The sequence below is a fragment of the Pleuronectes platessa genome, chromosome 19, assembly GCF_947347685.1.
Source record: "Pleuronectes platessa chromosome 19, fPlePla1.1, whole genome shotgun sequence".
Taxonomy (NCBI): domain Eukaryota; kingdom Metazoa; phylum Chordata; class Actinopteri; order Pleuronectiformes; family Pleuronectidae; genus Pleuronectes; species Pleuronectes platessa.
This window is the reverse complement of record NC_070644.1, coordinates 19,503,860-19,527,321: the sequence shown is the minus strand read 5'-3', so window position 1 is coordinate 19,527,321 and position 23,462 is coordinate 19,503,860. Positions and strand designations below refer to the sequence as shown.

The 23,462-nt window shown below is 45.3% G+C and overlaps 1 protein-coding gene and 1 long non-coding RNA gene across 2 annotated transcripts in view; both read right to left on the bottom strand.

Annotated features, from left to right (window-relative positions):
* LOC128424889 (atrial natriuretic peptide receptor 2) overlaps window positions 1-23,434 on the bottom strand; it is a gene marked incomplete at its 5' end in the record, with an annotated part of 29,434 nt that extends 6,000 nt beyond the window's left edge. Inside the window, 12 exon segments of the mRNA XM_053411325.1 lie at window positions 3,873-4,041; window positions 5,708-5,863; window positions 5,951-6,110; window positions 7,159-7,230; window positions 9,258-9,362; window positions 11,582-11,659; window positions 12,402-12,476; window positions 13,794-13,914; window positions 18,748-18,832; window positions 20,096-20,231; window positions 22,629-22,723; window positions 23,386-23,434. Of these exon segments, the coding sequence (XP_053267300.1) occupies window positions 3,873-4,041; window positions 5,708-5,863; window positions 5,951-6,110; window positions 7,159-7,230; window positions 9,258-9,362; window positions 11,582-11,659; window positions 12,402-12,476; window positions 13,794-13,914; window positions 18,748-18,832; window positions 20,096-20,231; window positions 22,629-22,723; window positions 23,386-23,434 (1,301 nt within the window).
* Window positions 15,721-18,691, bottom strand: LOC128424891 (uncharacterized). The gene is made up of 3 exons (XR_008333065.1): window positions 16,870-18,691; window positions 16,698-16,751; window positions 15,721-16,322 (listed from the first exon to the last, which is right to left on the bottom strand). It is a non-coding gene; the product is annotated as an uncharacterized LOC128424891 (long non-coding RNA).
* Window positions 23,435-23,462: the final 28 nt, after the last annotated feature.

Here is a 23,462-nt window from a genome sequence, read left to right as displayed (position 1 = left end):
CGTGGCAGCTCAAAGCATCACCGCCTGGCCTCCTGCCACGTCTCCTCCGGGTCACGGGTCCTACACCCGCCCACGGGTTGTTTAAGTTTAAAGAACTGAACATCAGAGGGAGACGCTGATGAGCATCAACACACATCACATCACAGACGCCCGGATCTTCCCATTGACGGAGAGGAGGAAGTGTTTTCACTCGTTCCTCTCAGAGCAGGATGGAGAGAGGAGTCAGATAAATGGATCAGATGGAGGATGTGTTCGCTTTTCCATTCGTGTGTCTGGTGATGGAGCATCGGGGGTGAGACGTTTGGCCGCGGCCGAGGGAAACGGTGATGAATGTTATGGTTATGGACTTTTCTCAGTTTATGTCTAAAGTATTTGGGCCAAATTGGAGAAAATAAAAAATTCAGTGTTTTCGAGAATATTACGAGAATTAAGTCGTAATTGAGAAAGAAGTTGTTATTTTTTAAAGATGTTAAACATTAAGTCGGGAATTAAGTTGTAAACAAATGAAAAAAAATCATAATATTACGAGAATAAAGTCATAATTAAAGAGGAAAATACAGCGTAATATTCATAATATCATTCATAATCAGCCACTATTTATTTTCCAATGTAAAACCCAGCAGCCGTGTCTCTGAGGTCGTCAGAGGACAACTCCAGTTCTCCTGAATTTAACAAACTATAAACAGTTTATTCAACTTTTTAAATATGCTGCCGACCATACTTAGTAACCATAGCAGCCACAGACACCACAGACCAACTGGAACCAACTGATGATACAAAAAACTTTAAATTAACTTTTCACCACGACTCAAATAATGTCCTAGAGAAATCTTTTTGATATTTTCTAGGCCAACAAACAGAGTTAATGATATTAATTGACAAAACTTACGATATCAACCATCTTAAATCTGCCCCATTAATCGACATAATGACTTCTGTGTAAACAGTGTCTGTGATGGATGGCAGCATTCTGTGATTTCATAAAAATCCTCCAGACAACAGATACTCGTGTGAATGAGCCTGAAAACTAAAGTTATTACCTTATTTATTTATAATCAATGCATTTAGCTTTTTTTATGGGTCCCATAGTTTATCATTGGCAAGAAAGGAGCTGATATGCAACTGCAGATTATTGAATTAATGAAAAGGTTGTAATATAGGTTCTAATAACTAACAGTTTTCAATATCAGAATAGAATAGAAAGCCCATATTGTCTTTCGAGTCCTCCCCCCAGTGGGTTTATGAAAGTTAAATAAAAGTTAGACAGAACTTTGACAGCAGCGTCACTTCAGGACACTGGTCACAATAGAACAAGTCCGAGGTCAGAGGGATTTTTCAGTGGTGAACAGGCGGTGAAGGGGAATTTCTCCGGCTGTGTAAGTAGTGATGGCAAACAGGGGGACACTTGATGAGCCTGGTGACAGGTCGGCTATTCATGGCAAGTGAAGTGCCCCCCCCCCCCCGTGCCGGTCAAACCACGCTGCTCACCGCTGAACACCCCTCTCGTCACCACGCCCTTCACGGACACCAGAAATAACAGCCCATCCATCACATCATGTCAACAACACACATCTACCTAATGAAAATAACCGGCAAACAGTGCATTAACGCACAGGGCCTGGTGGGGGGGACACACACACACACACACACACACACACACACACACACGGCCGTCAGGAGCTTCCCTGAGTGCCTGTGAGGATATAAATCACAGAGAGCTCTCTACTCTGCTACAAATGGACGGCTGTACATCACCGGGCTCATCCCGCATTGACTCACAAAGCAAACAGAGGATGAGGTCAAGCTGAGGGAGACACACACAGATCTGTTTATAGATTCTGTTCCAAACCACCTGCTCTCACACACTGCTGCTGCTGCTGCTCGACAAAGCAACACAACTTCATTCAGAGGTTTTTGGTTTGCAGCTGTGGAAACCACTGCCGGGCTTCCATCAAATCCAATCTGTGTGAAAGATGGTCTGACGTCCGCCGCCTGCATTTCAAATGAGAGCAGAGAGCTGTGAGTGGAAAATATGAAACCTCATGTCCTCCTCCTCCTCCTCCTCCTCCTCCTCCCTCCTCCTCATCGCTGCTCGGCTCATTGTCTGTGCTCGAGGTTCAAGGCCCGGACCTCTTTGGAGCAGATCGTAGAGTACAGGTGCACAAAGGCGTCTTATGGATTCTTTGAAACAGCGGCTGTTAGTCATGAATGTACCGGTGCACAACCCCCCCCCCCCCCCCCCCCGACACGTGACGGCCTTGGATTCACTGACAAACACATTCATGCTCCCAGCAGGTGACGGTCGGGGGGGCTTCTAAGGTGGAGTGTTTGTTTTAAAGAACTCTACATCGGGTTTAAGTGACTTTAGTTCAGGTCTGATTAATTGAAGAGGAACCACAACATCAATGATATGCAGCGGAAATGAAATATAAGATCTATTCCATAACCTGTGTATTCTAAAAGAGATTTTTCTGTCCCGGTCCTTTAGTCTGGTAGTCTAATAACCTGTTTATGTTTTATGAAGAGTGCTCGGCTCCAGCAGGTATTGACGATGGACTGGAAGCATCAGATCTGGACCTGGACAGTCTGTGCTCTCTCATGGTCAAAGCTGGATTCATACACTTGAATAGATCAGCTCACATCGCCTCCATGGCCATTGTGTAACTACACAACTAAAAGGGAATGGAACATTTTCTACTTAGTGAATCACCACCATTTTTTGAAATAAAGTGAGTAAGTAAAATGGATATCTTTATATAAAAAGCATTTTCAAAACCAGGGTTTGCTTCAAAGTTATAAAAGGATCATTAGTGTATTTGAATAGAGACTGAAAACAACCACAAGGATATGAAGTGTAAGAAATAAGAACAATTCATGGTGGGAAGTATAAATAAAATACAAAAGTAAACAAGTTAGAGAGATGAGATATGAGCTCTCAACAGAACTTGCTGATCCAACCCCTTGAATAGAGAGTTTAGAATCCAGGATATGAAAATATGAATCTGCAACTCCATCATAATGAGTCAAACTGTCAAACTGAATCAATTGATTTCATTCAAGTTGTGTTGTCACATTTCCTTCTGCACATTATAAGATAAACTGTAAAAGCTATCGAGCTGTGGATCAGACAATAACTTCCTTCAGTGAACGTGATTGTGTGTTTTTTTTTTGTGTTGATTTGCTGCAGAGTCACTTTGTATCAGCGCAGATGCTTCGCACAGTAACTGAGTCTGACAGAGACGCTCCACTCGGGGGGGGGGAATGTGTGCCTCTGTTCCTCTGTCGACTCGGGAGCCAAGATATGCATATGAATGATTCATGGAATCTTTGAAAACAAAACCAAAAAACATGGACTCACACACTCGTCTTTCTTACACACACACACACACACACACACACACACACACACACACACACACACACACACACACACACACACACACACACACACACACACACACACACAGTCGGGGATGGAAAGGCAACAATCAGAACTTCCTGTCGAGAGCAGCCTGTCGGGAATCACCAGCCTTTCATCTGAACTTGTCTCTTTGATTTCCGGGACAGGTTTTGTTTTTCCCGTTTGTCCTTTTTTTAAACGTCTTAAAAAATATCAACTTACACAACAGGGATGATTCTGATAGTGTGTGTGTGTGTGTGTGGGGGGGGGGGGGGGGGGGGGACACGACAAACTGTGGATTTCAATCTGTCCAATTGTCTCTGCTTTGACCGAAGTGTAGAAAATGTTAAATGACTGTGGCTGCGTCCAGCTCCTCGTGTTCTGGTGTAATTGGATTATCTGAAAATCGTACACGTTGACACTGGGGTTAGTGGGGTCGGGGGGGGGAACAGAGTGAATTGTGGGTACCCACTTGTTGAGTTTGGCCATGTAGATCTTGACGTGGCCGAAGTCGGGCCTCTCGGCCGGGTCCTCGTTCCAGCAGCCGTCCATCAGGATGGTCAGCTCCTCCGAGTGGCACTTGTTGTCCGTGGTGGGACGAAAGTACGGCTTCTGCCCGTTCCTCACCTTCTGCACCACCTCTGTGGGGGACAGGAGACACACAGACAGACATGCAGGGGACAGGACACACACAGACAGACGTGCAGGGGACAGGACACACACAGACAGACGTGCAGGGGACAGGAGACACACAGACAGACAGACATGCAGGGGACAGGAGACACACAGACAGACATGCAGGGGACAGGAGACACACAGACAGACATGCAGGGGACAGGACACACACAGACAGACATGCAGGGGACAGGAGACACACAGACAGACAGACATGCAGGGGACAGGAGACACACAGACAGACATGCAGGGGACAGGAGACACACAGACAGACGTGCAGGGGACAGGACACACACAGACAGACATGCAGGGGACAGGACACACACAGACAGACATGCAGGGGACAGGACACACACAGACAGACGTGCAGGGGACAGGAGACACACAGACAGACGTGTAGAGGACAGGACACACACAGACAGACGTGCAGGGGACAGGACACACACAGACAGACAGACATGCAGGGGACAGGACACACACAGACAGACAGACATGCAGGGGACAGGACACACACAGACAGACATGCAGGGGACAGGACACACACAGACAGACATGCAGGGGACAGGACACACACAGACAGACATGCAGAGAGTGAGACACAGGTGGACATTTACTTTCTTATTTAAAGGAGAAGTTTAACATTTTCCTTTGTTGCTGAGAGTTGGACAAGGAGACAGATATTCTCTCTTATTCCCGATTGCAGATATAAAGGCTCATTCTGCAGTAACATGCTTTGTATTTAACTAATTATATTAACAGTAATAATATATTTGTCTTCAGGGATTTGTAGCAGCCTTGTGAACTTCTGTTTCCAGGATTATTGACGTTCCTCTGATGTCTTTGTGTTTCTGGTGTTGATCTATTTCTGTTGATATATTTTCCACTGAGCTAATTCACCGACGGCTCCTCCTCTGTGAAACATGCTTTAAATCAATTTAACAGATTGTAGGAGACATCCGCCCCCCCTCTCCCCCCCCCCCCCCCAGCCTCATGATTATCATCCTCATCACAGACTCCACAGACTGACAGTTACAGAGCGCGCTGGTTAAACCACGCTGGAGAACAGGTGACAGCTTCCACCGCTCGGTTAATGGATCAGGATGAGGCACTTGTTCAATCAGGAAGCCCCCCCCCCCCCCCCCCCCGCAGCGTTTCTCACATCCACTGTAGGAAGTGGAAATCAAGATCTTGAACTGCTCCTTGGAATCTTCTCTCCATTGTCAGCGTGCAGAGGACGCGATGGACAAGTGGTGCAATCACAAGATCTTAGGGATTATTAGCATTTCTTTTATTCTTTATTATTGCTCATTTGTGTGATCTGTGGTGGAGACAACTTTATGCTGCTGAATCAGCTTTTATTATCCTTTTCCACAGAATTTAAACACGAAGACAAGCTGGTCTCTGTGTCTCCACCTGCCTCTGACATCTGGCCCTCACCTGGGTTCTTCTGCCCTCTCCTCACTTCCTCCTCAGACTAGTTTCTTAGTGACACAAAACTCGTGCATGTACCAAATAACCACTTTTCTTTTGTGTTAATATTTTGCGTGTTGTGTTTTTCTGATTTAAAGGACCCGGATGATTTGCTGGCTCAGGGGTCAGCTGACCTTCCTCGGCCTGTAGAGGACGGTTTACCTTTGGGGCTGAGGTCCATGCCCTCCACGTAGAAGGGCCCGTTCCTCAGGGCGATCTCCTGCAGGATGATCCCGAAGCTGTACACGTCGCCCTTCTGCGTCCCCGTCGGAGGGTGGCGGTCGTAGATCAGAAGCTCGGGAGCCGTCCACATCTTCTCTGAAAAAGGACGGGTCCCAGGTCAAACGCCCGATAACGTGACGGGGGAAGATGCCCTTGAGCAACAAACACTCGGACTCCACTTACTTGCGTAGAGGGCGTGGGACTCGTCGTTCTCGCAGGACGAGCGGAAGCTGGCGAGACCGTAGTCTGTGATCTTCAGGACAAAGCGACTGTCCACCACGCAGTTAGACGACTTCAGATTCCCATGGACGCCGATGTAGCTGTTGTGGAGATAGTTCATTCCCTGGTGGAGAAGAAAGGTCAAGTCAGGCATTTATGGGGTGTCCTGTCTCTCTCTCTCTCTACCTCTCTACCTCTCTACCTCTCTCTCTCTCTACCTCTCTCTCTCTCTATCTCTATCTTTATCTCTCTCTCTACCTCTCTCTCTTTCTCTCTATCTCTCTCTCTCTCTCTCTACCTGTCTCTCTATTTCTACCTCTCTCTCTCTCTCTATCTCTATCTTTATCTCTCTCTCTACCTCTCTCTCTCTCTCTATCTCTCTATCTCTCTCTACCTTACTACCTCTCTCTCTCTCTCTCTCTCTCTCTCTCTCTCTCTCTATCTCTATCTCTCTACCTCTCTCTCTCTATCTCTCTCTCTATCTCTATCTCTCTCTACCTTACTACCTCTCTCTCTCTCTCTCTCTACCTCTCTCTCTCTCTCTCTCTCTCTCTCCTCTCTTTTTTCCTCTACAGCAAATCATACATGAAAAGACATATGGAAATAATATGCTATTATTTGTCTGTGAAATTACAGTTCATTTCTTTCCCAGGGGGGGAAAGAAATGGACGATGCACTCATGTTAAATATCACGTATTGGACAGAGTGAGTCAACCGTCCTCTCTAAGCTCCACCAGCGCCTCTTGTCTGAAGGAGGAGCCCCTTGTGGAGCTCTCCAGCCGCAGCCGAGCTCCGTCATGGCGGTGGTTCGATGCCGAGTGCGACCGAGACACTGACCCCCGGACACAAAGACTCTTTATTGGGGCGGATTCAAACTGATCCTCTGATTAGTTTTGATTGAGCTGGAAAGAAACAGCTTCTGTTTCCACGCTGCACAGTGTAATGGATTTATGTTTACTGAAGCTTCATCCGCTGCTCGGAGCCAAAAATACATTTCTGAGCCTCAGCCGCACTTTCCTTGTCCATGTGAAGCCATGGCAACCTAGACGTTTGTGTGTGTGTGTGTGTGTGTGTCTCCAAAGCAACACAATCATCTTATTTAACATTGAAAAGGAGCCGCTTTGCCGACGTTTCTATGAAAGCAGCAGATGAATCGCTCGGTTTCCACGCACCTTCACGATGTCATTGATCAGCGAGTAGCGGAACATCCAGTCCAGGTTGATGCTCTCGTTCTCCAGAATGTCCTGGAGGAGAAAAAACAACAACAACAACAACAACAACAACGTGAAAACAGACACGACAACTTTCACAGACAGTTAAAACAATATTTTGTGCTTGAAAGGTTTATTTTGGGACCAGATACAGATCCTCTTGCATGTCCGTGTATTCTTATGTCACAGATTTAGCAGCACAGTTAATGAATACCCCCCCCCCCCCCCCGACGGCCCCCCCGCAGCTGCCATTGGCCGGAGTCTGGGTCCAGTCACATCAGCTGCAGAACTCCGTCTCTGCGAGTGTGAGTGATGAGGTCCGGAGTCGATTTTAACCCTTCGGAGTTCTGGGCTTGTTTTGCTTGTTTTTCAAAGCCTTTGGAATACCACGTTAAAAATCATGTCACCACGTCCATGTTTGGAATCTTTTCTTTTGCCTTCACGACCTGAAAATTACTTTTTTCTACAGATTTGACTCTAAAACCCAGAGGACACATCCCGTGATTTGATGGTGAGAGCATGATTCCGGACTCTAGAGGGTTAAGCAGCTGCTGGCATATTGAAACCACTGAGCTCAGACCCAGAACCAGTTTACATGGAGCATGTATATATGGTGTGTTCTCTCTGTGGACTAATGATGATGTCAGTCTGTCCTGTACGGATCCCAGAGGGTAGAGCTCGGGGTGGAACCTGCCAGGAACAGACCGCCCACGCTGCAGCTGGTTGATCCTCCACTGTTAGTGTAACGTCTGATTGGTTGTTTAAAGTTTTAACATTTGGGTGAAATTTGATGGAAACATTTGGCAAAAATTCACGAGCGAATAATCCGGGGATCTGTGTGTGTGTGTTTTTTTTATGGTGTAGATCCAGGAATTTGCTGAAGGATTAAGTTATAAAGTTCCATCAAAAGAACCATTGGTACTGTTTTTTTTTTTTCATGAGCTATAAAATATGTCCCATGCAAAGAGCTCCAGCCAACTGGTATTCTCTGGTAGCGACTGGTAGGTTGATTTTACAGGTTGCAGACACACGGAATCTCGACTTCCCAGTTAACTCGCTGCTGGTTTTAATGGACGGACATGAGAGAATTTATATTTCCTTTAAATGATCGAGAGATTTTACAGCCTCGGCAGAGGGGTTGGTCTCTCGAGGCTTTTTTATTTGACTGTAACATCTTTAAGATAAGATAAGATCGGACTAATAAGATGCATTAGATATCATTATCTATTTGTTATTACCCCTCATTTTTCCTGTGAATCATTAAAGTGTTTATGATTCTGATAAGTCCCACAAGAGCGACATTAGTAGAAGGGATATAAAACAATATGCGTCAAGGAAAATGTAATTAATAAGTAAACGTTCAATATGAACATAAGGAAATAATAAAATAACACCAACATGTACAATTTAAACAGGATTTCACATAGATAAAGTTTTCACAGATATAAATTCGAGAACTATTGGCGCAGTTGTTTGTCAGAATTAATGTTTGAATTTTGAGTATTGGCTGATTCATTTCAATAATGAATTGGCTGACCCCCCATCCCCCACCCACCCTTGCACATAATTTATAACTCTATATTACTGGCACTATTACCAATCTCTGCACCTTAAAACCGCACGTAACTCTTTAACTGTATATACTGTTGTTGTTTTTTTTTATATTGTTATATTGTTCAATATTGTGTTTTTTAATTTGTTGTTTGTACAGTGCACCAACCACACCAAGGCAATTTCCTGTATGTGCAAATATACATGGCAATAAAAAGAATTCTGATTCTGATTCTGATAAAGTTGGAATAATAATTTGTGTTGTCCACAAAAATTTAACTTATTTAAAAACCTGAAATCCCCCCCCCCCCCCCCCCCCATCCTCTGTCTCTATGTATCCATGAATATTGGACCGTAATTGTCTTCCGAGCTGATGTTGATGTTCCAGAACTCTCATGTGTGAGCTTGTTAAACCCTCACAGCAGAACTTTCTACCCTCAGCAGATGAAAACCAGCAGAAGGAATAAGATGGAAACCAGTTTGAAGGTCTGTGCACTCTGAGACTCTACCTGCAGGCTTCCCCGGGGACAGTACTCCGTGACGATGCAGATGTTGGGGGGGTCAATGCAGGCCCCGATGAACCTGGTTAGATGGTTGAACTGAACGTCTCTCATCTGAAAATAACCACACAAACACACAACGCACAACCGTGAGCGTAGCCGTTTCCAAACATCACATTCCCGAGCCCGGTGGAAACAGACGACCGACGGTTCTTCAGAACGCTCTATTTGCAGTTGGCGAGCTGGCACGCTGTCTTCTTCTACGTGTTGAGACACATTCCGTCTCAGGGCACCCGGTCGAAACATGTGCATGTGCATAAATTTGGCCTTGGAGGTTTATGAATGAGCCAGTGTGCAGCGGGTGATGAAGGGGAAAAAACAACATGTGGAGGTGTTGAGAGGACGAACGAGCAGGAGGACGAGAAACGGGAAACAGAGTCACGCCGGTTCTTCTGTGTTTACGTCTTCCTCCACATGAATCAATAGGAATAATAAAAACAATCTGTAAACAGGGACGTTTGAGGGCGAGTGAGGGACAGACTCCTTCCAACATGGACGTTCAGACCCGTGTGAGCGAGAGAAGAAAGAAAAGTTTCTGCGGCGTGAAACTTCAATAACGGTCTCCGGGATCTCAACAGTCGACTTCTGTCCTTTGAGCAAAGTGAGTGACGGCCGCTCTCGCACCAACAACCCGGGGAGTTGGTGGTTTTCTGTTTCAAGGCTCTGGAGATGTTAGCCTACCCTTTGGCCTATATAACTCCCCCCCGCCGCACACTGGGGAGGAGGAGGAGGAGGAGGAGGAGGAGGAGGAGGAGGAGGAGGAGGAGGAGAGAGCTGGGACACAAGTGGTTAAGTTTCCACTGGCAGATCTGTCTCTTCCCCCCCCCCCCATCTGGTTGCCTTTTTCACGAGCTGAGGTTTGACAGCTGATCAGGCCCCCGGGGCGTCGGAGGAGCCGCCAGCACAGACAGCACAGACAGCACAGACAGCCGCCTCTCTCCCATGTGGCCCCTGCGGACTGACCGAGGGGCCGCAGCAGCTTCCAGGAGCCAGAACCCAGCAGTTCAAAGCCCCCGGGGGTCCCTTGAGCCACACTGAGTACAGAGAGGGTTGGGGGTTCCATTCCCAGCTCCTCCAGTGCTGGGGACACCAATTTCTCCTGGAACTTTTTATTCCTGGGAACTTTTCTCAACAAGCAACGACACATTAGGCATCTTCAGCGCTTCTGGTTCCTGTATTCTCTCAAAGTACGACCCCCTGATTAGTAAAAAGATTTCCCTAGAACTGAATCTAGACAGTGAACCTTGAAGGGGAAACACACAAACTTCCTACAAAGCTTCCTAGTTCTTGGGGAAATTTCCCCGCGAAGGAAACTCAGAGTTCCTGCAAAGTTTCCTGGGAAAGTTCCTGCAGTGGAAACGCAGCTGAAGTGTCCTTGAGCAAGACGTTGAAGCACCAGATTGCCCCTGACGGCTGTGCCTGCAGCCCTTGAGCAATAAGTGACAGTGAAGAGCTCTGAGTGGTCGCTGAGCCTCGAGCGGGCGATTTATAAAATGCAGTCGATGCCGTCGCACCGTGTTTCCATCGCCCAACCACATGAGCTGTGTGGAGCTGCTCGAGTCCCTCAGCTTCCTTATCACTCTCCCGTAAAATACTTCCCAGCCGGCGGGGGGGGGGGGTCGCAGACGACAGATCTCACAAAGTACAGAATCAAAAGCTTTTACTGCTGCAGTGAGTCAGAGGAAAATACTCAAAGCCAAATTTGGTGAAACTGTGGCGGAGTTTGTTTTGTGAAGCAGGTGGAGCGACTGAAGGTCCCCCCCCCCCCGCGGCGGTAACACGTTTCATTTGAGTCGGAGGATAAATGATTTGATGAATATATCTTGTTATTTTTTTTTTTTTACACAAGGTCTCAGCGCCCGGCTTCCTTCAAACTGAGGCCACTTAAGGACCTCAATAGATTTCAGGGCCAAATGTAAGAAGTTTGGATCGATTGCATGAAAAATGAAATATTAAATTTAAACTGCAAAACACAAACGTGCTGGAACAAAGAAGACGTTACTGTTTTAAAGTCTTACAGGAACAGAGGTGATAATATTCATCTTCATGAAGTAAAACTAATGAAATACTTTAATCTAAATATCTGTGTAGTGTCTCAAAGTTGTGCTCTTTTAAAAACCTTTGCAGAAACTTAACTCCAACTCCTAAACAAGGTTTTATCTTCTGGAGACCATGAACCATCTCATCAGATTTAATTGCAATAAAAATCAATCCAAAAAAAACAATCAAATCAAACCCTGTAAAAAGACTGAAAGCTTTGAGTGACCACTCACGTGTTTGAGCTCCAGTAGAACTTGTCTGGTCAGCTCTATCCTCTTCTTGTTCACGTGCTTGATGGCCACCAGGTTTCCCTGTGTGCAGCACGACAAGAGACAAAACCTTTAATGTGTGAGGAGGTAAAAACGAGAACAAGCAACATTCAAAATCTAAAAAAGAGGACAAACAAGGATCTGGAAGATGGAGAGAGAGAGAGAGAGAACAGGTGAATTCTGGGCCTGATGCAGGAGGAGGATGTGTCTTTTTGAAACGTGAGGATCAGTTCAGCACACGAGGTGAATTCCTCCGAGCTGCAGACGTGACACACGGACAGAAGCCTAGAATATGTTTTCCAGAATTTGCAGGTTTGATCCGTTTGTGCTCTGGCATCAGATTTCATCAGAGGCACGGGCCTGTATTGAATTTGAGAAATGTATCCGTGCTCGTCTGTTTCAAGCTGAACCGTGACATCAGCGTTTATATGAAACCTCACATCGTGCAGCCTCACACCGAGACACTCGTCTCATTAGTCAGCAGGATCTTTGTGTCCCATTTCCTTGCTCCTCCTCCATCTCACAAATCAACAGCAGCAGCAGAAACTCGTGTCCAGACTGAGGCCGGAGCGACGGAGGAGGAAGAGAAATGGAAGAAAATCTAAAAAAAACGATTTCTGCAGCTCGCAATCAAAACCCTGGCGCAACTCGCCCACACTCTCTCTCTCTCTCTGTCTCTCTCTCTCTCTCTCTCCTCTCCGGCTCTTTCTCGCCGAGTGTGCACATGTGTGGGAGGGAAGGGAGTGCGCAGGAGTTGAAAATGTCAGAACTCACTAAGCCTTACCTTAAAATAGCCCGTTTTAGCAAATAGCTGATATTTTCCATGGGCAGTTATCAAGGAGCCGTAGCTGGAGCCTCTCTGTGAAAGATGGAGAGAAGAAAGAGGAGAAGAAGGAGAGAGAGAGAGAAAGAGGAGAAAGAAATGTGTAGATTAGACAAAGGAGGATTTAATCTTCCTCTTCACTGCGATGTAGATTTTTTCTAAAGGGCTTTCACCCTCTGACATTCATACACAAAATACTTTTCTCCGTGCAACATGAAATTGCCTTTCACTTATATTTGAGAAAATAGAGCGATTTCAGTTTTTACACGACGCCAACTCGAGTCCTTGAGCGAATGTCTGCAGTCCACACAAAGTGAATAAAAACCAAGTGGGCGAGCTGCACACACACACTGCCAGCGCAGTCAACTACACGTTTGTATAGAATGCAAATATTGGCAACACATTGCACACTGGAAAAATACATTGGTCTGGAAAATTACTGTGTTTTCCACACGCACACACGTGATCCCAGGAACTGGACGGAAAGCCAGTAATGAATAAGGTGTGTGCATGTGCTTCTCATGAACGCTCACATGTGCAGGATGGAAACACAACCCAGAGGAGATGCATTAGCCCTCAGACAACACAACCCGATACTTGAAGAAGACGTGATGAGGTATCACACACGCGGGGCCAGAGCTTATTTTAACAATCATTTAATATGCGTCTGCCACCGCAGAGCCCGGCCACCTTCAATAAACCACAGGCAGAGCTCCCAGGAATGTGTAAACTAACAATGGACTTGGATTCTGAAGCTCGGGCCTTTTCGGAGAAAAACCACAAATTTCATTTTTAATACACAGCTCACGGTGTGTAGAGAGGGAGAGGCACCGAACTCCAAACGCCTCCAATTAGCTGCTCCTCGGTTTCCTGGAGGGTCCGATTCTTTACGGCAGAATCTCAAGGGTGATAATCAGTCGTGTGTCTGAGGAGCAACAACAACATGGAGCTCGGGATCATCAGGAAAATACATCTGCTGGGGAAAGATGTTTCCTTGAGCCTGTTGGTTGTTATCACATCGTAGAGAAGATTCTTATTCAACGTGTTTGAATTCAAAAAACAGTCTAGAAGCGCATCGTACTGTCGGAGGTACTTTTCCTCGTGAGGCAGCAGGGGGCGCTCACACCAGCTCGACCTATCAGCTAAGTAAGGTTACGATGATTTCTTTTTTTTAATGTTACCGAACGATTGAAGGTCCGATAGTTTCCCCGTGCATCATTTTCTGGATACATCAAGTGGGTGTGTGGTTTAGTTTTTAACTTCCTCATCATCACCTGGACATCACCCTGTTGTGTTTCTCTCAGTGAACAGTACAGAAGGTGGTTCTCTAGTTTGGATCCTCGGATCATCTACCTGCGACAGGGTGAGTCGACTGCCGGCTCGCTTGGGGTACTTGTTGGGGCTCTCGAACTGAAGGTCCTCCCAGCGAATCCTCCACAGCATCCCAGCCAGCTCCTTCTCCAGCTTCAGTTTCCTGCAAGAAGAAAGAAAAACAGTTTAGAGAACACGAAGCACGAAGATCCTATTCAGGTGATTGAAGGTCGCTGTGGATAAAATGCATTTAATTAAGAATTAACCAAACTCAGAGTCAGAGTCAAGGTGGTTTGATGAGTCACAGTTTTGGTTTGAAAGAACTTAGATTTAACCTTAAGCAGCTAATTGCTCCGTTTTCCAGTTGGAGGTGTTTCCTGTGATGCTGGTCTCAGATCTGATCTTCACCTCCAGCGTTTGGCTAATCAGTTATGTTCATGTGTTGATGCGTAGATGTGTGGATGTGTTGATGTGTTGATGAGCGCAGGTTCAGGAGTTTGTGTTCTTTTAGATTTTAACTCCACCGCTCGGTTATTACACTCTGCTTATTGAACTTTGGTGAAGAGTAAAACAAACTTTTCTTCAGGACAAAGGTTTCTTTCTCTCCCCAGAAAACACAACGTATCCACAGAGAAGAGCCGGCATCTCGTTGACTCGACTGATTATTAATCTGTAGTTTCATGTAAATAGAAACGTCTAAATCCATTTTACAGTTTATTTGTTATGTGTCATTCAACCTTTAATCTTTGGGGTCACAGACTTTAGTTTAACTGGTAATATTGTTCTTCCTCGTGTTATAGACAGAGTCTGTTCCACCAGCTTAAACAAACTAGAGTAAATAATGAACCTAGTCATTAACATGTCAGTGATATATTCAACATTTATTTTTGAGCATCAGTCTGACTGGAAAACACCAAGAGCCAGAGGCCAGGAGGAATTCCAGTAAACCTGCACATGTGGGGCCAGTCCCAGGAGAAGAGACGCTGTTGATGTTGTTTCTTGAAACGTTCAGACTCGACTGTGAGTTTATCGTACTGACTTAAACACTTCCAAAATCCAGAGTCGTGAAAACCATTATTATTTCTCTCTCGAAGAAAATCCATCTTCTGTTTGAAACGCTCAGAAATGAAAAAGGAGCCGGGCCCACACATTCCAGTCCAATCTGAAAAGGTGTAAAACGCTTCCAGATGGCTGCAGGGAAATTATTGCAGCGTTTGCACATCACCACGTTTTAGCCATTCCCCGAACCCCCCCCCCCCCCCGAACCACCCAACCCCACCCCGTGAAAAAGAATCACCTCTTTCTTTATTGTTTCACCTGGACAGACGGTGTTGGTGCACCCGGGGACTTAAAGGGGGATTCTGATGCTTGTTTGTGTCTGTAAATACTCCAGACCGTGCCGCTGCACATTTTCAGAACAGGAAACTCCATTAAAACCTGCAGCCCAGAAAAAAAAAAAGTATTTTTCTATTTAGAGAGCGTCGCTCAGAGACCTCTGGCAGCCAGAGGGGCAAAGTGTGGGGCTTCACACTGGGCCTATTGTTTCATAAGTCCCACATGTGAATACCTCTGCTGGACCAGCCCTTCCATTAAAACAACAGAGCCACTGCTGCTCTGCCCCCCCCCCCCCCCCCCACCCCTCACCCCCCTCACCATGCTGAATCAAACCACCGGCTACAGGGTGGTGTTCAATACAGCTTGATAACATGTACACGTGATTAATATCTGCTGTTTCAACAATACCATTATAACAGGAAAATTGTGCGTTTAATTTTTTGTATTAAATACTATATTAAAAAGACATGGATCTTGATTAGGAGATTGATATTTATGAGTAATTTGATCCAGATCCAAATCAGAATCTGGATCTAGTGAATTTAAATCTGGTTTCATTAGGGGACTGTCGGGTCCTGGCGGGGATTCGAACCCCTTCAAGTTTAAATACCACAAAACAACACAAACGAACAGATTCAATACACAGGTTGCTTTTTATTATTAAATTGTATACTCACACACATTTTACCATTTGTGTGCATCTGACACAGGCGACAATTAAGACTTGTGTTATTTCATAGGACAAATGTGTTACAAAAATATATCGAACCCGCCACCGATTTGTTATACAAAATACAAGTTCACAGTATAGAGCTTCCTCGTTTCATTGCAGATCAATTGGTTTAGATCCCATTTTAAAAGAGTTTGTTAATCTGAGTATAAAATCTCACATGTATTAAAAAAACAAACACGTAAGCAGCAGCAAATATAATATAATAATTAATAGAAACGATAATTTCTATTGGATTTTCTTCTCATTAAAAAATAAATATATATCTGTCTTATAAATTGCAACCCTCATAGTGTATCAAGCGCCCCCCCCCCCCTCCCCCCCTAGCTGGAGAGACTTACTGACAGTCTGATCTGAGACAGAATAACAGTGACACAACTCCAAAGTGTTTGAAAGGCATTAGTGGTGTTTTGGTCAAGTAGTGAACATGGAGGCCTTTCAGCAGCCGGCCGGTCGTGAGGCTCTGCTCTCTGCAGCTCTGTCCATCAGCAAAGCTCCTCTGGTGTCTGTGAAAACAGGAAGCAACTTGTTAGCATGGGTATCAAACAGAGCTGTCACGGGGAAAAAACTTCTAAAGACGCTGGACTTTATTTCCCCTCCAGCGTTTTACAGTTTGATGGCCTCGGGGCTCAGATCCAGTAAAAGGAAACATGTCCAGGTGTGAGGGAAACGCTTTTTCCATGTATAAAACTGTCCCTGATGCAAATGACGGATCTAAACATAGTCGGAGTCGGGCGGGGAGGGTAAAACTGTGGGTCAGGACCCAAGAAAAGCATCACAGAGTTCCCCTGTTGGGACAGAAATAGATTATTGTCACTTTGAGCCCAGATTTTAAAAATAAGACCAGCAGGAGAAAAACATATTTCATAAAAAAGACTTACCGGCCACGAGTGGAGGACGAGGAGCTAGCTGATCAGGAGACCGTGAGGCACCCGCTGCAAAGAACCCAGAGAAGGAAACATTAACCTTTTCAGAATCAAGTGCATCTAATCATCTGCAAGTTATTTGATAAGAAACAGGATGAAGTCAGATTTTCAGGTTTAGGGGATTTACCTCAGGCGGACAGCTGCTCCTCCGTCTTTCCTCCACCATTCCTCGGATCAAATCCCACTGCGAGTGGCTGGTGATCAACACGCCTTCGTGTTAATAGTCAGTATTTGGAAAAGTGTTCAGATTACCGCTGTGATCTGTTAGTGAGCTGCAGAGCTCGTGTGGCTGCGATTATTGGCAACGGAATTAAATGTCGAGTAGAAGAAGAAGAAGGCAATTTTGAAGAGTTGATTGAGAAGAGGTGGAGGGGGGGGGGGAATAGAAACATTTCATAACATGCAGATTCATTTTTTTCCCAGTGAGAATAACCAGAATTTAGTTTATCCTCTAGTAGCTTGATTGCATGATTCATTTTCTGCTGTGATTAAATGAGACTGAATTGATATTTGATCCCCGGACGCTGGGCACAAAGTTATGATCAGAAACAAAGAATTGCAGATAAGTATTTTTGCAGGGGGGTGGAAATAGAAAAAAGTTAAACATCATTTCAACAATATTTTGAACTTCTCAAACCCAGAATCTGTCTCTGATCTGTTGCACCACCTTTCACATGCGGCGCCTCGAGTCCCTCGTGCTTCACTTCTGATCTTTTCTCACACTAACGTCCAACAAGCTCCACGGCTTCTGCAGATTCGGCCAAATATCTGAACAAATCTAGATCCAGCTGATAAAAACAGCACCCCCATCTCCATTAATCATATTATCTTTGTCATAAAAACAAAAAAAAACATCAAAAGACCCTGAAACAATCTGCTGGAGCAGAGAGTTTTGAATATTTGGATTCTGAAACACCGAGGTCACGAGTGCAGATTCCTCCGGCACGACCCCGACACCCTGACCTCATGTATCTCATTGAGTTTACCAGCTATTTTCAAAATGTACAAATTGTAGAACATATGACTTAAGAATTCCCGGAGATAACGACAGAACATGAGCTCACAGAGTCCACAGCCACGTTCAAGCCAACGCTAAAGATAAAGTATTATCTCTCTCTTTCCTTTAATGCTGATTTCAGACTGTGTCAGGTGATGTAAACATGATCACATGACCTCCACAGCGGAGTTAACGCGTCACTTCCTGTCTCCGTCTGCTGCTAGAACCTCCTGCTGTGTTGTGCATGTGTGAAAGACGAACTACGGGTGAACTCTGTAGTTCTCCGGATTCTTTTGTGAATTGTAAAAGTTATGCAAAGTAAAAAAAACTCTGTGGCCAATCAGAGCCGACTTAAAGAAACAGGAGCGTAAACCAAGTGTTTGAGACAGAGGCTGAAAAGAGGAGCTGCAGCAAGTAGAGCACGTAAACCTTGTTAAGAAGTAACACAAATTTAACTCTGTCTCAACATCTACAGATGGTTTTCACTGACTCGTCTAGAAACAACAGGATGAGTCCGATTGCGTCGGCGTGAAACAGGAACAGATCAAAACCAGAAAGTGAATTTGCATTGAAGACTCATGATTTCTCTGTTTGCAGTGTGAAGGCTGGAAACCTGGCTCGACATCAGCAGAGTGAGGATCATTAAAAACAAAAAGGTGGCGTTTAGCTTTAATCCGGAGCAAAGGAAACAAAACCAAATGAACACACTAATGATCGTTACAGGAGAGAAGCACTAAGGGTGATCTGGGGCCAGTTCATGAGCTCACTCTGCGTCTTAAACACACTTCACCTGCTGAGCTGCTTCTGTGGCAACAATCGTGTAAATACCGCAACTGGCACCTAAAGCAGCACGACCCATAAACCCTTCTCCAAACACCTCTCTGCATCCCGCTCTCGCTCTCCCGCTCGCTCTCGCTCTCTCTCGCTTTCACTCTTTGCAAGAAATACCCCAAATAAACAACTGTTTGCAGTTGGAGCTCAAAGCAGCACAGACGGGAACAGACTCACCTGTAAATGAGGAAACTGGAGATTCCGAAGATGATGAGCGCCAAACCGGAGCCCACGGCCACGATGCCCAGAACCGGCAGATGACCTGGAAACAGGAGATTGGATTCCACACTCAGTCGTCGGTCACGTGCTCAACACATGTCCACATATCTTTTTTTTTAAAGGAGAAACACGGAGCGGTGACTTCCTGGATTACAGCTGCTCCTCCTTAGCGGTGTCACACACTGACCCCGGCTCCGAGGCTCGGGGGTTTAATCTGAACTGTGTTGATGTTTCCATCACACGATGGTTTTGATGAGATGAAAGATGAAGGATGAAGACACTCGGGGACACACACTTCCACTGAGGCTGATTGGACACATCTGCCTTGTGGGGTTTTTCCACCAGTATTTGTTGAGAAATTTCTAAAAACTACGTATTTCACTAAGTTCCAGAAAGTTCCTTTAATCAGAAGTCAACAAGTTTCTGTTCGTACTTCACCGAGTTTCATTTTTTGCGTCGTCTGGTAAAATGCAAACGCTCCTGGCATTGGAACTCATGATCACAGTGTTAAATATTCATTAGATTCATAAATCAAATCCATTTTTCAAAACTAAGAATCAAATTGATTCCATGTTAGCAGATAAGACCTCAAAAGTAAAACGCCTCTTTTTCCCAATAATTGTTTCTGTCATATTAGATAGTTTCCATCACACTGATGTTTGTGTTCATGTCTCTGATTAGTTTGGTTTAATTAGTTATTTGATGATGTAAAAATGGGGGGGGGGGGGGGGGGGGCATCCTGATTGACAGCTGAGACTGAGAACAGCAGCTCGATCTCCACTGCACCGACTCCAAATGATAACAGAAGCACAAAATGGCAGCACCAGGATATTTTGGCTTTAGTTTTGTGCCACGTGAGGAAGTGAAGCTGCGTCGTCCATCTTTATTCTCACGGTCACTGGTTCACACAGGAACTGAAGCTCCTCCATGTTTCTCCAGGTCCAGGCTCTGAACTCCTAATGGCTTCAGATTTACTGCTCCTCCGCTCGTTATCCCTCCTTCATTCCAAAACATATTTATAATTGCTGTGGTTTTCCTCCACACTTCATCACCGGGGACGTTTCGCTCTGGAACTGTCACTGGCTTCATAAACCAGAGACGAGTTCCAGCTCTTATCTCTCACACGGCTTCTTACGCTTCTTTCACCTTATTGAGGCAAAAAGAGTTTTAAGAAAAACAACACATGTATCATAACCGATTAATTATCGTCCTCGGCTCAAACTATTCTTCCAGTTTCCTGAAGCCGATCATCAGTCAAACCTAAGCTTGTTGTTTTTGAGCAGATTGGACTCGTCATGGAACATACCATCATTGCAGGAGGGGTCGTCCTTGGAGAACACACAGGGGGGGTTGTCCAGCGGCGGACCCCCACTGGGCCAGTGGATCTTCTCTGACTGGGACCAGATGATCTCCTTGGTGGACCCATTGTAGAAGGCGACGAGCTGCAGACACAGAGACACGGATTTCATATAATAAATAAGGATTCTGCAGAAATCTGTCACTTGGTGTTTCCATCGTTCTGGAAACATCAGGAAGTTGTTATCGTCTTGTGAGAAGCTTATCATAATCTGCTCAGCTCCTCATCCTATATATAATATGAATAAAATATAAACTGTTGTGATTACCTCCAGAAGAGAGGTTATGGTTTCTTTGTGTGATTACAGATTTCCATTAAACGTGGATCTGGACAAACAGGCAGGAATCAATTATCTCTTTCTTTAACACTGTGAGATTTTGGGTATATTTTCACTAATTCCCCAGGGATTAATCCATCTTAATCTAGATTTTGAAAAGATCTGGCAAATTTAAAGGAGTGAAATTAGGTGCAGATCAGACCAGAGAATAGTATTTACAATTCTACACTAATGAACAAGTTGCACCTCTGGTTAAAACACATCATCTGATCAGAAAACCACATCTACGTGGTTGGAGTGTGAGCAGCATCCTGCAGCTCAGTGGAGCTGTGTGAGACGCATCTGTTGTCCTGCTGTGAAACACGACTCTTGTGTTTCTAACCAGCCGGAGGGGGTTCTACATTTCCCAGCCCTGGTCCCAGCATGTTCTGTCCTCTGTGCTGAAGGCTGGCAGGCCGTCACCCCGACAGAGGGTCGTCCAAACAATGCAGAATGTGACGGTGATGGGGAGGGGGGGGGGGGGCAGAGGCTGCACAGGCTGAAATAGCTCCGGTGGATTCACCTCAGGGCCGGAGCTTACTGCTCACTGCCACCGGGAGAATCTCCAGCTCATCGTGGAAAAGCTTTTAGACTGAAGACGGCACAACCTGAGCTCACGTTCAGCTGCATGAGGAGGAAACGTGTAAATGTGAGAGTGAATAGAAGTCGTAGAAAGTGTTTCAGGTGTTTTAGATCCAGATGAGTAACAGATCAAACCAGGAACGGACACAGAAGCTTCTTGCCCCAAAATCAGAATGAGCATATTCACATATAGAATCTGTTTAATAGAGATCCCAGCGTGAATGAGTGGAATCAAACTGACCCTACATCAGATTCTGTTGCTTCCTGTGATTCAGCAGAGAAACAGAACCACAACAATAAGGTCCAAGGTGTTAAAGCCTCGAAAATCAGATCTGTAGACAGATTTAAATCTCATCATAATGTGTAAAGCGATAAAAAACAAAATCCTCCAGACGAGAAGTACTTATTGCAACATGAAGAATACACTGCATCCTGATTATGATAATGATTTTACATTGAAAATTAACAATCAATACACGGTTATGATCCATGGAGTCCGCCCGAGTTCATGTGATGGATATTATTCTATTTTGAAAGAAACGTCCATATGTCCTCGGCAGCTGGATTTCTCTGAAACCATCTGGCGGCTCCGGTTTCATACATCGTCAAATACACAATGCACTCAGCCGCCTGGCGTCCTGAAAGCCGACACCGGCCTGTGATGTTTCCAGACGGAGGGCCGGCGGCTCCTCGGGTCAATCGGCCATACGGAATCGACCAATTAAAAGCCGAGGATAAATGAGACCAGGAAGTCCCGGCCGGCGGCCTCCGAGGACCGCCGTGAAATCCTAACTGAAGTGAACGGCTCCGAACCCACTTCTCCTGCCCTCACAGAACAAACACAAACACTGGAGCTCACACACTCGCTGCCGTGTTTGCCGAGCACGACATGCACAAATATTTTCATCGGGGGGCCGAGAGGGAAATTTGAGGTTTTATGCATCTTATCATTAGAGGAGGGAGGGAAATATCTCCAGGAACAACCAGTTCACTGCATCAGAGGCCGAACAGAAGGAAGAGCTGAGGTTTAAAAAGTAATCGTGCTGCAAACAATCACAATAAAGTTCTAATCACAACGATTAGAGACGCACACTGAGGAGCGGTCGACAACTTTAAGTTTGTTTTACACAACAACGGGATGTGTTGTTCATTCTCATGTAATCATCACCATCATCACTCACATGATTTATGTTCCAGGAACTGACAGAAGACAAGAAAAGCTTGAAACCAGTTTTTGAAGGATGATCCACGTTATGTGAAAAGACAAGGAAGCTTCTAGAAATAAAAAACTGCCTGATATACAAATTACTTCATACTGATTATTACAGTTAATTACCAACCAAATACCAACCAACATGTGTGTTTATGCATCAAGTATCAGAAACTGTCATGAGGGAGGAGACAAATGAGAAATGAGACACAACCAGAGACGTTCTCCATCGTGGCGTCAAATCTAAATCTAAACCATCAAATGAAAATGTCCAGTACAGTGCTGTTGTTTCTTATCCTTGCTCTCTGAATCACATCCCATAACGTGTTACCAGTCACCCCCCCCCCGTCCCCCCACATGGATGCAGCACTCACCCCGAACTCCCCGCTCTCCTGGTCCGTCATGGCCCACAGGTTCACGTCGATCTCTCGGGCGTTCTTGTGGTCGGTGTTCACGAGTCCCGTCACTCCTGAAACACAACAGACACACACATCACACAGTCTGTAAGGTCATCTGCTCTCGACTCACTGTCTGTTCCTATCTACGTGTATTGATACAGAACAAGTTTCTACATCACACAAAACGTCTCCAGACGAGAGATTCATCCTTACTCTGCACTTTCTGATGGATTCATTCAAAACATAATGAGGATTTAAAATTAACACCAACCACTGATCTTTATTCTATGTGGAACAACTGAGCAGCGTAAAGGTTGTGAGGAAAAATATCTAATAATATCTAATGAGTCTGATATTTGAAAAAAAGCTGTTTCCATAAAACCAGGTATCATTAAAAACATGATCCACACTGATGAAAAATCAAAGTTTCCATTTTGTTTGTTTTTCAACCCAGGCTCTGTTTTCCTCCTCACTCGACCCTCATCCTCTCTCTCCATCGTGCTGCCTCGTGCACGATGGGAGAGAGAGTGGCCCGAGCGCCCACATGGATCATCGGAGGGACCATCACCTGAAGTTGTTTCACGTTAACTGTTCAATAACACTGTAATTACCGTGTTGGAGAGGAGCTGTTAATCACATGGGGGTTAAAACGGTGCTTTTCGGCCACTTGTTTACTGAAGAGCTGCTCTGGTTCATCACTGAGCTTCACTGAAAAGGTTCTGGCGGCGCTCACCCCAGAATCGTCGGTTCTGCGTCCTCATGGTGATGTTGATGCCGTCGTTCTGAGCCCCCCCCCCTCCGCCAGCGTCT